The sequence below is a fragment of the Tenrec ecaudatus genome, chromosome 1, assembly GCF_050624435.1.
Source record: "Tenrec ecaudatus isolate mTenEca1 chromosome 1, mTenEca1.hap1, whole genome shotgun sequence".
In the NCBI taxonomy this organism is placed as follows: Eukaryota; Metazoa; Chordata; class Mammalia; order Afrosoricida; family Tenrecidae; genus Tenrec; species Tenrec ecaudatus.
Window position 1 is genome coordinate 256467486 of NC_134530.1, and position 14981 is coordinate 256482466.

Genomic DNA, 14981 nt, shown 5'->3' on the forward strand with positions numbered 1-14981 from the left:
TGTAGGATAGGGTATAACTACCTTTTTATGTTTCCAAGGCTTAAAACATTTCCCGAAGTAGACAGTCTCATTTTTCTCCCTCAGTGAGGCTGGCAGGTTCACACCGCTGACCTTGTGGTTAGCAGCTCAGTATGTAGCCGACTATGCCACCAGGGCAAAAGCTACTGGAAAGCAGTAAACAGCTACTCCAGACTTAATAAATGTTTTGCCACAGAGGAAGGAACAAGAATATATATGATGTGATTTCTTTTCTTCTAGAACTAATGCGCTTCCTTTCTTCCCATGCTGCACACTACTGCCTTAGCTCAGCTCTTCTGCAACGAGTTGCTATTTGAGCTCTGGTAGCATGGTGGGTTATGCATTGAGCTGCTAACTTCAAGGCCAGTGGTTTGAAACCAGCTGCCATGCTGTAAGAGGAAGCTGAGGCTTTCTACTCTAGTAAGGATGTAGTCTCAAAGTCCCTCGGGCACTCTTCTGCCCTGGGTACAGGGTCACCAGAAGCTGGAACAGGCTCCATAGCAGTGAGCTGTGAGTTTTCTGGTTGATATTCAGCCTCCATTTATTCCTGAATCCATCAAGGCATTATTTCTCTAGTTAAAACGCTAGCTATCACAGTACTCCCTGATTAATAGATTTTTCCATCATTGCCCATTGTTCACACCCAGCCAAAGACACCAAGCAGTCAGGCCTGTTGCAATATGGCTCAGTCTCAGATTCCCAGTCTTAGCTCCATACTGCCGCCAGATCAGCTCCCGTCGTGGTAATTGTCCAAGGCCTACTTTAAAGGCCAGCTCTTGAAGGCATCTGTCCTCGGTCCTCAAACTGGAAATCCTTTCCCTGTCTTCTTAAATCGCATTTGACACTTACGTTTTATGTGACACTCAACTTTTATCTCCGAGATTTAAAGGCTTCTGGAAGAACTCAGACTCTTTCATCTCTTCACTGCAGCCCAGTGGCAGGCCTGACTCTTGTATTTGGGAGGCCATAAATGTTCGTGGAAATGAGTGTTAACAAAACACACATGTGTGAAAAAGCAGTATAAGTAGGTGCTGAGCGGTTTGGCCCCTTCCCTAAGTGAAGGAAAGAGTAGTGGTAGCAGGAAGATAAGAGAGGCTGAGAGGAGGTTGAACTTGACTCTGAACATGGTCAGGATCCAAGTCAGTGGGAACTTGTTCACTGCGTAGGCCTCCAGAGCTACTCTGGAGCAACACTGTCTGTTGCGTGCAAAGCTAGTTACTCTCCAAGTGCTCTCGTGTATGTTAGGAGGTAATGACAAAGTTCTAATCGTTCATCAAATGTTTTCTGCTTTTCCTAGAAGCTGAACAAGAAGACTTGCTTCCCCGGTACCCAGCAGAATCATGGGACCAAATAGTCTACAGAAGGATCCTATTGGAAAGGTTGGTCTTTTTTTTGGCAAACAAACAAACAAACAAACAGGTGTTTAGGCAAAATTCCATGAGAAGAACAAGGAAAATCTTAGTATGCATTGCACAAATGATGTGGGGAGCCGCACAGTGCTTTGGCTAAGGTGTGAGCTCCACAGGCTGAGAAACGATGTGTACCCCAGCTTTGCCAGCTCCCGGCTGAAAAACTTCAGGTGTCTGATTTATGTATTGGGAAAATAATAACAGTAGTTCTTAAGTTGATCATGCAGTTCCAATGAGATCATGTGAGCCAAGCAAGCAAAGCCCTGAGGCTAAGGCCTGGCACATAGTAAGCACTTGGGAAACCTTAGCTCTTATCAGTAGGTCCCTGGTAACTGTACACAAACGATCTCATTTAGTCCTCTCAACAGTTTTCTGGGCTCAGAGGAAACAATGCTCTCTTTTAAGTAGTCAGGAAAATAGAGTCTCAGAGACTAATCACCCAAGCGCATACATGGAGAAGTGTGATTCCGTTCCATGTCTTTGAATCTAAAGCTCAAGTTGTTTTTTGGAGTGGCCTGCTCTTGGTCACTTTCTGATCCCAGTGAACAACACTTCATACTGACCTAGATAGATGCGCTCTTTTATTCTGTTCAAAGTGTCATGAGAATATGCAGAGGTGGCTTTATACATGTAGAAGGCATTTTCTTGCTGGCTCCAACAGAGAAGCACAGGAAACAGCAGCGCACTGACTGCACAGAATTGCAGAAACCCAGCATTCCCGTCCTCCAGCGGGGGGCCTGCTTCCATTTCGGAAGGAAGGCCGACGGCCATTTCTGCACTCACTTTTATGAACCCTGTAGGGCTTAAGATTCTGTACCTGCATTCTTAGTTTTTGCTTTAACTTTTATTTTAAATCATTTTATTGAGGGCTCGTACAATTCTTATCACAATCCATACGTCCATCCATTGTGTCAAGAACATTTATACAAGTGCTGCCATCATCACTTGCAAAACTTTTGCTTTCTACTTGAGCCATTGATATCAGCTCCTCATTTCCCCCTCCCTTCTATCCCTCCCTCCCTCATGAACCCTTGGTAATTTGTAAATTATTATTATTTTGTCATATCTTACACTGTCCGGCATCTCCCTTCACCCACTTTTCTGTTGTCCATCCCCCAGGGAGGAGGTTATATGTGGATCCTTGTAATTGGCTCCCCCTTTCCACCCCTCCCTCCGTCCACCCTCCCGGTATCGCCACTCTCAGCACTGATACTGAAAGGATCATCTGTCCTGGATTCCCTGTGTAACTTTTTATTGTGATTTGGATGAAAGGTATTAGAGCAAATTGGCTTTCCATTCAGCAATGCATACACATCTTTATTTATGAAATGATCGCAATTCTTACAATGTAATACCACTCTTCCTACTTTCTCCCCATGTTGTTATTGATATCCTCCTTTCATATCCCATCCTGCCTCTGGGCTTCATCTCTGAGCAAACACTGCCCTCTTGATCTCTGATGGTTGACTGTTCTAAGAAATGCACACCGCCCCGATGGTGCTGTTCATTCTATAGGCCTGTCTGTTCCTTGACTGATAGTGGAGTGGATGCCTACAATCTTACTCCCCATTGGTCCTAATCTTTTATTTGGATTTGCATTTACTCTGGCCTTAGTTTTTTGCTCATTAGCTTGATTATATTTATTCTTTATAAAATGATAGTTTTATTATTAAACATCTGATGCATATTTATATATACATATTTACTGTATGTATTTTCTCAAAAAGTGCCTTCTTTGTCACTGTCAAAGTGACATTATTTACTTTTACCATGTAGTGCACCCATTGCCATGATCTATTTTCAAATAAAAGGCAGAAGTTCAGTACCTCTTCAGCAAAAAGAATCCTATTCTCTCTTCCCTAGAGCCCCTGGAAACCACTAATTTACTCTGGTCTTTGTACATTTCTTAAGCTAGGTGTTTGGTATAAGTGATGTCAATGAGCATAAAAACTCCAACTGTTAAATTTTGGCGCTTCAAATGTTAGATTTGTTTCTGGGAACATTTGACCTACTGATTTCAAAAATGGCACCAGTTTCCCCGTCAGGTCTAGTTTTTGAGATATAGAAAATATGTCACACACCACCCTTCACTCTGCTTACTCATTAAAAATCAGAATATTTTCCTGTTAGCTAGTCTGAGATAGAGGAAGTACACACTGGTTCTATTCAAAGTCATTTGTGTTATACTAAATACTTAGGTAAAATTATACCTCACACGGTATCCTTTGATTCAAAGATATATTTTTGCAGTGAAAATTATGTGAACTTGGATTTCCCCCCAAGTATCACTTCACCTTCATTAGGAACTGAACAGCAGTCAGTTCCAATTTGCTATCTTAAAAAGGGGCCAGACATAAGAGTTACAGTGCAATCAATCAGGAGCCCTGATGGCAGAGTGGGGTACGTGCCTGACTGCCAACCACAAGGTCAGCTGCTCACAGCCACTCTGCAATAGAAAGAGGAGACTTGTTGTTCCCATAAAGATTTACAGCCTCAGAGACCCAGAGTACAAGTCCCAAGGTCACTATGAGTCATAATCAACAGACGCCGTGAGTCTGGTACAATAAATAGATATTCAAATGTTCAGAAACCCAAAAATGGGTCTGTCAGAGTTCAAACTCCTTTATTGAAATTAAATGTTCCAGTCTTGTAATAAGGTGGTAGAACTTCTCTACCTGTGCACAGAAACTCTTAAAAGAAAAGTTAGAATTTTTCTTATAAAGAAGCTTGGAATTAACCTTACCACTGAAACATTTAGTATGAACTATAAATTGATGAAACATGCAATGAAGATGCATTGATGATTATTGGAGATTGGAATGCAAAAGTGGGAAACAAAGAGGAAGGAACCGTAGTTGGGAAAGATGGACTTGGTGATAGAAATGAAACATAATAGTATTTTGAAAAACAATGACTTGTTCATAGGAAATACTTTTTTGTAACAACACAAAAGATAAGTACACACATGGACTTCCCAAGATGGAATACACAGAATCAAATTGACTCCATCTGTGGGAAGACATGATGGGGAAGCTCAATATCTGCAATTAAGACCAGACTCCTGGGCAACTCTGAACAGACTGTCATTTGCTCTTATGTAAGTCCAGGATAAAGCTGGAGAAAAAGGAAACAAGTCCATTAGTGCCAACACAGACCGTGAGTCAATAATACCTGAATTTTGAGACCATCTCAAGATACTAAGGAAAGAGGACCTCGTGAGCTGCGGGGGCATATCATTCCCGAAGAAAGTAGACGGTCATTAAAAAGACAAGAAAGAGAGAATGAAAGAAAAGATCAACGTGGATGTGAGGAGAGACTCAAAACTTTCTCTAAAGCAAAGGGAAGAAAGGATGAAGTCAAGGAGCTGAATAGAACATTTCCAGGGCAGCTCGGGAAGACAAAGCCAGATATTACTAGGAAATGTGCAAGAACCTAGAATTAGAAAACCACAAGGGAAGAGCATGCTCAGCACATCTGACATGGAAAGAACTCCAGAAAAAGCTCAAGCCTAAAGTTGAAAATCTGAAAGATTCTGGAGGCAAAATATTGAATGATGCAGGAAGCATCAAGACAAGGTGGAAAGAGTACAGAGTCACCGCACCGGAGAGAATCCGCCTCGGCAGTCTACCATTGAACGAGAGGTGCCATCACGATAAACGGAGAACAGGTTGACGTTGTCAAGGATTTTGTCTTACATGGATTCACAATTAATGTTCATGGAAGCAGCAGTCAAAGGACAAGTTGCATGAGGTTAATCTGCCGCACAGACCTCTTCAGAATACTGAAAAGCAAGGTTGTTACTTTGAGGACTGAGGTGTGCCTGCCCCAAGCCATGGCACTCTGCATTCCATTACATGCGTGTGAAAGGTGGGCACTGAAAAGGAAGGCTGTAGAAGAATAGGCGCCTCTGAACGGTGGTGCTGGAGAAGAATATGGAAAGTGCCATGGCTGCTGGAAGGACAACCTGATCTGTCTAGAGTGCTCCTTAGATCCAAGGATGACAAGGCTTTGTCTTACATGTTTTGAACATATTGTCTGAAGAGACCAATACCTGGAGAAGGACTTCATGTTTGATAAAGTGGAGGGGTGGCTGGAAAGAGGAAGGCCGCCCAGGAGACGCATCGACACAGTGGCCGCATCACTGGTCTCAGGCATAGGCGCAATTGTGAAGATGGTGCAGGACCATGCAGTGTTTCATTCTGTTGGGCACAGGGTCACTATGGGTCCAAGATGACTTGATGGCACCTGGCAAGAATAACAGCATCTACTGACTTCTACATATTGAAATGTGTTCAGAAATGCTTACTGCATAATTTGAAGAAGAAAAATTTAGATCTTCAAAATATTTATGAACATGTCTATGAATTCTTACATTTTAGACACTCTAAGTTGCTCTCATACCTTTTCAATGTTCCTTTCCAGTTTTCATTTTAATTTTCCAGTCTTTTCAAGCTGTGTTCTGGCTTTGTAGTATCCAGTTGCTGGTCTCTGTATATATTGCGCAGTCTCCCTTGCCATAAAGAAAAACCCGTGGACATCTAATTGACTCTAATTCATAGAGACCCTACAAGACAGAGAACTTCCCCTTTGGTCTTCCAGATCCTTAGATCTTTTAAAGGCTGCAGAATGACTAGTGGGTTTGAACTACTGACCTTATGCTTGGCAGCCAATGCATAACCAACTAGCCATCATGGGTCCATGGAAGTCCCTTAATACCTTATAATATTTCAAATATTACTGCAAATATTGGTCTTGTAATTTGTGGGTCTGCGTTCTTCTCATATTTAAAACTAGAATGATAAATTTTTAAAAAATTAGTATAAGTTAATAGATGAAAATAGAGTGGTGCACCATGTCTAAGAAACTAGAGCTGATGTCTAGTCAATGCAATTTTTGAATCAACACCCCAAATAATCCCAGGAGTAGACCTAAAAGGAAGACACCAACAAAACAAATTTTTTGTTGTTGGTCTGTGTTATGGGAGACAATAATTCATGAATTGAAATACAAGACGTAAAGGTTCTCACTGTGATGCTCTACTAGTCTGAGGCCACATAGGACGGAAATATTAAACTTTAATGAGCTAACAATAAAAAGTATTCTTATTGGCTAGCTAAAGTTAGATACCTCTTACTGCAGTGGATCAATACAATAAGGACTTGCCCCTGTAAGTTCTTTGTGAGAGCAATTTTCTGCATACTAGTTAATTTACATTTCAACCACATCCTTCTTTTAAAAAATCATTTTATTGTGGGATCGTACAACTCTTATCACAATCTATACATACATACATACATCGTGTCAAACACATTTGTACATTTGTTGCCATCATCATTCTCATATTTGTTTTCTACTTGAGCCCTTGATATCAGCTCCTCATTTTTCCCCTCCCTCCCCACCACCCCCTCACTCATGAACCCTTAATAATTCTTATTATTTTGTCATGTCATACTGTCCAACATCTTCCTTCACCCATTTTTCTGTTGTTCATCCCCCAGGGAGAAGGTTATATGTAGATCCTTATAGTCAGTTCCCCCTGTGGTTTGAGTTGGGGGCTGCCAGCCCCCACCACTAACATGGGTTCAGTTAGCACAATTGTACGATATATATATATATATTAGAATCATCAAAAGCATGAGAGATAAAGGAGATATTGCAATAATGAAGTCAGACACATTTCATAGTAGCATGCTGACCTCAGCCCCGGCTGATGGTTCATATGGAAAGAGGGGGAAGGGAAGGAGGGCAAGGGAACAAGGGAGCAAGGATGGGAGAGGAGAGGAGGAGCAGAGAGAGAGAGAAAGAGAGAGGTCTCTATTGCTAACCCAGGCCTATATACCTTTTGGGGGCGTCCAAGCCCACTAATTACAGGCAAAGACACGTCACAGGAAGGGGTTGCACTATAGGTTACACAGCAATGAGAGTGGGTGGTCTAGGGACATACACGCAATAGGAAGAGGAGGGATTGGGGATATATATGTGACAAGATGGGCGGATTCTAGAATTAGGATGGCAGCTTAACTTTGACCTGTTCTCTGGATCTCCATAGGAACCATTAGCAGTAGGGTGTAAACCCCACCTCCTGGAACCAAATAGATGACTGCAGGCCTATCCATTGTCCTCAACAACAGGGAGTGGGGCCCCCTGCAGTCTGGTAACTGATCACCCTCAGGGAAGATACCTCCAAACCTCTTACCTCCCCCACCACCCACTTTCTACCCTACCTCCCCTCCACCCTCCTGTATCAACACTCACACCACTGGTCCTGAAGGGACCATCTGTCCTGGATTTCCTGTGTTTCCGGTTCCTATCTGTACTAGTGTACATTCTCTGGGCTAGCCGGATTTGTAAGGTAGAATTGGGATCATGAAAGTGGGGTGGGTGGTGGGGAGGAAGCATTTAAGAACTAGAGGAAAGTTGTGTTTCATCCTTGCTACCACATTCTTCTTAAGGGCAAGTTGCCACTCTCTGGGCTTCCCTGGAGCTGTGTGAGCATAGTCGCATTGCTAGTTTAATGGTCAGCAAGCCCAGGCTGCACTTATGTTAGGGCCTCAGCTGTACACTGCACCCTTCCACACACCAAGTGTTCTTGGGTTTTATGCTTTCAGACAGTGGGATCATGCAACACTTGTGCTTCTGTGCCTAGCTTATTGTACTCAGCATGATCTTTTGAAGGTTCGTCCATGTTGTCGTATGTATCAGGGCTTCATTTCTCCTTTTATCTGATTCATCTCTCATTGTGTTGATCTGTTCATGGACTTTACTGATATTCAAAAAGTTCATGGAAAACATGAAAGGCAAAGATCATGGAATTTTCCCACAAACTTTTAGAGGCTCTCTCGTATATTTTATAAGCTGCCTTGAGTATTCTTTAGAATAAGATGGTTCAGATAAATCAATCAATTGTCCTAGAAAGCACAACAGTGTTAGGAAGGCATTTGGTCCTTGTCAGTCGCTTACTGAGGAGTCTTGGCACTTATTTAGAAGTCTAAGAAAGGTCGTAATGAAGGCTTATGCTTTCTATCTACAAAGACCATTTTTCTTTGTCAAAAATGAGACATTAAAGTTTTGGAAAGAGTCGAAAGTCTGGTTCCTTGCGATAACCTTGAGAAGGCAAGTACACAGGCCCGCCTCCCATGTAAGCTATGGCGGCTGCCAGACTATGGCTGTTTCTCCTCTCCTCCTAGCCCACCCACTTACCCAGAAGCCTCTTTGAAGCTCCCTGTCCCAGTCACCCCATAACCTGAGGGCCTGTAAGGATGGTCACTTAGAGCCCTGGTGGGAATGAGTTCATGGGGTGGCAGAGAAGGTTGTGTTCAAAACCACTGTGCTCTTGGGGGGAAGCACTATGAGATGCGTGTAGGATGGGCAGAGCTCTTTCTCTTTGAATCCACTGTGGTTCATGACAATGTCGCCCCAGGAGGTGACATCTACATAAAGAAGGTAATCAAAGTTGGATGGCCACACCAACCCAGATCAAAACCTCTGCTTGAACTGTTGATGACACCCTTTGCTCAATGGAGTTCATCTCGGCTTGCCTTTCCTGGGCTCCTTAATCATATTTGGTCACAGGAATTTATGGGCGCAAATAGAGGAACAGGAGTGCGGTTGCCACTGGACTGGGCACTCTCTCGTTCTGTTGTACAGTGGGTCGCTATGGGTCAGAACTGACTCAGTGCCACCTAACAGCAGCAATCAATCAAAGGCCAGGAAGAATTCTTTCAGGTCCAGGTGGTTGGGAGGATGCTTCTTGGCTTATTTCTTCCTTCTTCCTTTCTTGCTTTTCGGTTCTTTTCCTTGCCCTTCCCCCTCCCTTCCCCTTCCTCTGTCCTCTCTTCTCTCCCCCTTCCCACCATTCTTCCTCCCCTCCATTCTGCCCTTCATTCTTCCTTCCTTTTAAAGATTAAAACAAACTGCGGGGCAACCTCATTTAAGACAGTTAAAGAAAAATCCTTTACTACAATATTTCCTCCTTCCCTTGCAGGGTAAGATTTTTGGCAAGATATCTTATGAGTAAAACCAAATTTGAGACAATATTGATTTTTAAAATCTGGTGGTTGAAGAGTATTCCTGTGGAAATGGAAAGACTTCCAGGCTGTAGGAATAAAGCACCGTTCACAATGTAAATTGAGGCACATAAATCTCCTCCAATTTGCTAGAGGTTTTTTGATGTGTTGAGGAAACATTTCAAAAATCAACCGAATGGCAATTCATTTCTCATTTCTATCGCATCTTTTGCCAGACTCTGAGATGTAAATTTAGGATACTTCTTCAGACCCATAGGAATAATCTAGGGGAGCAAGTGGTCTGACCGACCCAGGTCAGATGTGGTTATAAAAGCAAATGGAAATATTCACACGGTGATTTGCACTGACGACAAAATGAATGGGCGGCCACAGCTCCAGGGCCTGGTTGTACCTCAGATGAAACAAAGGAGCCTTGTCCTGAAATATTGCAAATAGCACTAAAATATCTCACATAAACTTAAAAAAATAAAAAGAAAAAAATTTGGTAAGCAGTGGAGTACTTCAAGAGGTTTCTTTTTTTTTTTTTCTTTCTCCCACACACATATATGTTGTAAAAAATCATCTGTGGTTTCCCTAAGGGGCATAACCAGCTAATTACAATTTTAAAAGCCCTGCTGAATTAACAAGATTCATATTTTGTTTGCTTTGCAGGAAAACTGCTGTGGCTGCTGCTGCTGCTGTTGCCGGGAGAAGATTTTGGAAAAAAATCAGCAGTTCTCTTGCCTTGACCCCTGAGATGACTGGCAGGGGCCTTAGCCAGTGGAACCACCGGCTTCTTGAACAGCAGAGCACCTAAGGGACCCCCGGAGAGACCCAGGAAGTGCAAACACCGTGCCTGCATCCCATGCCTTCCACCCCATCTCCCCTTTGGAAGGTCACCCTTTGGGAGATGTCTGCCTGCCTCTTTTAGCTTTGATTTTTTTTTTAAATTTCCTTCTTTGGTCTTCATTACTGAATGGGGGATTATATGATGCCTATTTCTCAGATCACTAAGGAAATCATGGGGTCGGTGTTGACTGATGTCCAATGGGTTCCAGCTCAGAGCAACCCCAGTGCACAATGGGATTGAACCTTTGTCCTTCATTGGATTTTCACTGGCTGACTTTCCAAGTAAATTTCTGGGCCTTTCTTTTCTAGTCTGTCTTAGTTTGGAAGCTCTGTTGAAACCTGCCTGGCCGTGGCGGCTGCCCACGAAGTGTCTTGGCCTGGAATCTGGGTCTTCTACATGGAAGGTGAACACATACATAAGATTTCATTTGAACTTTTGAAATCTGAGGATGCATTAGGGAGAAAATAGCAGCTAGTAATTAAACTATGCTTTAAAGAGCTATTTATATGCCCTCCCCCCAAAAAAAATCCTAAGTCTGCCACGCCCTTAAAAGCGTCATTTCTCTAACCTGATTCTTTTCATTTGGTCTGAAAGCAGATGAGTTCAACGGACCGATAATTTTATTTTAGAGACATACGACCGCTTTGAATTTTGAAGTAAAAGCCATCTGACCCTATGTCTTCCATTCACTCTGAATTCTCCCCCAAAGCACAGTCATTTCTTGAAAGTAGCCAATTCTGCTTTCAAATGAGTAAAACACATTTTCGGAATTCACTTCCTGGTTTCTTCTCATCCATCCATCCACATGAGACACCCTCGGATTTAGAGGTGATGCAATAAGTGTCTACTGATTGTTGATCTTTAAAATTACAACCTCTGAAATTTTCCCTCAAATCCTAACAGTAAAGGAAGGAGGAGCCTGGCTTCCAGGGGTTGGTGCAATTTGGGAAATAGCTCTCAATCTCCCACCTCAGTCTTCCCACCTATGCATAGCCTTATATGACTTAGTGGTGATTGAATTCAGCACTAAACAAAATTCTTTTAAAAACCAGAATTTAGAGCTGAAAATCAGCAGACTGCTTTGTTCACTTTTTGGGCAGGAGAACAATTTCCGGTCAGAATCTTCTTATTCCCTGAGGTCACGTGTTATTTCATGAGCGGTATCCAATAAAGGAAATGTTCTCTACTATACATGGCCCATGCTTGGGCAGAAGACACAGGGTCTTTAAAAAGCAAAACCTGTGGCTCATTTCTTTGCAAAGAGGAGACCAGGAAAAGTCACACCGAACCCCCATTGCATGTCCAACCTGAGCACTGTGTAGCTTTTCAAGCTTATTTCCCATCGTTGGTTGCCAAGACTCTCTGGTGAAGAACAGCTCTAATAATACCTTTATCTGTACCAATACATCATTCTGCCCTACCATTGTCATGAGAGCACTCAAAGGTATCAAAGATGACTTGGGTGTTGTGTTAGCGGGGACAGATTTAATTTGAATTGGCTTTTTAAAATGATTCCTCATATCCCCTCAGTGAATCCTTATAGCATACCCATGAATAACTCAACGCCCATAGTCTCATGCCTAAGATAAAGGGAAATAGAGAGAGAGAAAATGTGTAATTTGGATAAGGCCACATGCCAATTTTGTGGTCATGCTAGGCATGAAACTGGCTTCTTTCTAGCCATTGCTCTTAGATTATGGTGCACTTCTCCTTTCCGTTGGCATATGCATTTATCCAAGTTTGGTTTCTCCTGTTCCTGTTATGTGACTATGCTTAAAATGTTTAATTTAGTTTCCTTAAAAAAAAAAAGGCCATGACTGAAATGTTATATTACTGTGCTATCTTTAGCTGATGCTATTCATCGAGTCTGGAAAAACACAAGTCAGTGCATGCATTAATACTCCATTATACCGCAGAGCACTGGCCTTCATTCAAGTGCTAAATAAGACACAAGGGTCTGCTTTTTAAGGCCCACATGGAAGGGCATTTTTGTCCCGTGGCATGAATTATCTACTAGAACATCAGAAGGTCTCTGTAAGATGAGTGGTTGGTGTCCGGCTTCCATTCTGACTCTCATTGGTAAGCAATTACCCCCAAACTCCACTTAATAGATAGCCGAAGCCCAACAAAGGAATACTTGCCTTGCCAAAATTATGTACCAATGACCTAGTGGTTAGGCAGGGGTGTGTGTGTGTGTGTGTAAATTTTTTTTTAAGGTTTAGAAAGGAAGCTCTACTTTGAAAATGAATCTTGTTTAACTTTGTAGTTGGATTTCCATATTTGGATGGGCGCCTCCTCATGCTAGCGGGGTGCCTTTTATACCCAAGCTGGAGGTATTTTGCCTTGTCCCATCTCAGTAAGAGTGAAATGTGAGCGTGTCAGTCTGGCGCTCCTTTTGTTCCCTCCCTTCCACTCATGTACGTCTGCGCCAGAGAGTCTGACATTCCCATGCTGCTGCTCCCCTGGGAATGGACTGCACAGAGCAGAGGAACCAGACCAGATGGGAGCATGGACCTAGAGAAGTGAACCTGGCTGGACTGGGAAGATTGTGATCCACTTTTCCAAGAAGTCGTTAGGGCTGAAGAAGTTGTATTTCTCCTCCATCCTCTTGATGGTGTTTTCATCCCCACATTGTACTTTATGGCTGTGCGCCACCCCCCCACCCCCAACACAAGCCAGTTCTTTCTTTAGAGAACGGAGGAAAATAAAGCACTGATGTAGCACTACCCGCTGTCTGGAGAGAAATAGACCTCACACAGCATGAAGGAAAAAACATGACCACCCCTGTGGTAATGAAGCTACCAAGACCCAAGATTTACACAACAGCCGTGGCTAACGAACAAGGGGGGAACTAGAGCGCATGCCCCAATTTGTTACATAATGTGCCCAAAGGACTTTGAATCAGACTCAACTAACTTGGTGAAGAGGTTGAAAGATTTCTACGTTGAAATGGGGAAGCGCTTATTTGCATTTGATTTTTGTATGACTTGATATTAATTTTTTCTCCTTTTTAAAAGTAGACATGCTGCCATCATCATGGCATACTTTGGTGTGAATTCTTTGAAAGATATATAAATACTTTCATTTTCATTCATTTTATAGAAGTTATTATTAGCATTTTTTGTTGTTTTAGAGTGAAGGTTTAACTCCTTATTTAGTTCCCTTTTTTTCCCTCCTGTTTCGTCTACCTCTGCTCCTGAATTAGACAAGGGTGTCAGTGTATAAACATTGCTCAGTGAATAAACACTGCTCATTAGGAAGGGCTACAGAGCACCTTTGTGAGAATAGTGCAGGACTAGACAGTGTTTCGCTCTTTCCTGAATGGATTTCTGTGAGTCAGAACTGACTTGATGACAGCTAATAAAAATAACAAAAGTCAATATAAGGAACTTCAGTTGGAAAACTCATTTGTGAGAACATAACTGAGAGGAAAAGGCAGGGTGCTTCACTGGGCATGGTTGTTATACCCAGCTCAGCTATCATTTCCCTAGCACTCAACCAACCACCATCGAAAGTAGCAATACAAGCATTCGATTCAGCATAACTGAGGCTCATATTTCACCACTTAAGATGCACCCACTTTCCTTTTGCTATATATTTTAATACTTCTTTCTCATTTTTCTTACTTAGAAATAAAATTCACCTTAAATATCACAACTCTCTCCAAAAGTCTTTTCTGGGTAGAATTAATGATTCCAAAAGGAATTTTCTTCTTTTCTTAAACTTGATGCTGTATTATTAGATCCTGTCTTAGTTATGTTGTGTTGCTTTAACAGACATTCCACAATCTAGCATGCTAGAAGTCTGATTTTAGGGTGCCAGCTTTAGGGGAAAGCCCGTGTCACTTTGAGTTTCTGTTCCTGGCTGATCTTCATGTGACGTGGTGTGTGTCTCTCCTCACCTCTGCTTGCTTACTTAATTATTTTTGCATCTCAAAGAAGTTTCACTCAAGAACACTCTTCACTAATCTTGTTTTGTTAAGATAACAAAGACAATCCATTCCCCAAAGGAGATTGCAACCACAGGCATAGAGGTAAGGATTTACAACACATATTTTAGGGTGATATGATTCAATATACAGTAGATGTTGAGTTCCTGGATTAGGTACTGTTTTCCCAAATTTGTTCTCAATGATGTTCCATTTTAGTAACATATATTTGTGTGTGTGTGTGTGTGTGTGTGTAGTCTTCAATGGGTAGTTTTAACTTCCACAATTCAATTTTTCCACTATCACCTATTCAGCAGAGCAGAACCATCTTATATACAAGTAAACATTTGATGTTTTGTGGTCAACTACTTGTCAATGTATCCTTTTGGTGAGGTTTACCAATATAGAACAGAAATAAAAATGGATTCATAATGTGCTGACTATATATGCTAGATATTTTTGTTTCTGAACATAATTTCATTTGGTTGTATCTCTGTGCCTTATAAATATGTATAACAGTCATCAATATGTATCATATTGAGAAATAAACATGGACTTAATTTACCCTTTGGTTAATAAACTAAATTATTCAATGAAGTAGACTTGGCCAATACAATATAAGCACTCTCTTTTATGGTAAGTCTGAGAGATCAGTGGGCATTGTTTTAGAGCTTAAGTTCTAAAGTACTTTGGAAGGATTCATGCTAAAGTAGGAGCCAGTTGTCATTTGTGTCTTTTTATCATTACACCAGAATGGGTCAATGTTTAGA

The 14981-nt window shown here is 41.9% G+C and overlaps 1 protein-coding gene across 1 annotated transcript in view; it reads left to right on the plus strand.

Moving 5' to 3' along the window:
- The window catches only part of MYLK4 (myosin light chain kinase family member 4), a 142708-nt gene extending 127989 nt beyond the window's left edge, over window positions 1-14719 (plus strand). Inside the window, exons 12-13 of the mRNA XM_075531622.1 lie at window positions 1316-1397; window positions 10106-14719. Of these exons, the coding sequence (XP_075387737.1) occupies window positions 1316-1372 (57 nt within the window). The 3' untranslated portion in view covers window positions 1373-1397; window positions 10106-14719. The remainder of the gene's footprint in view (window positions 1-1315; window positions 1398-10105) is intronic.
- Window positions 14720-14981: the final 262 nt, after the last annotated feature.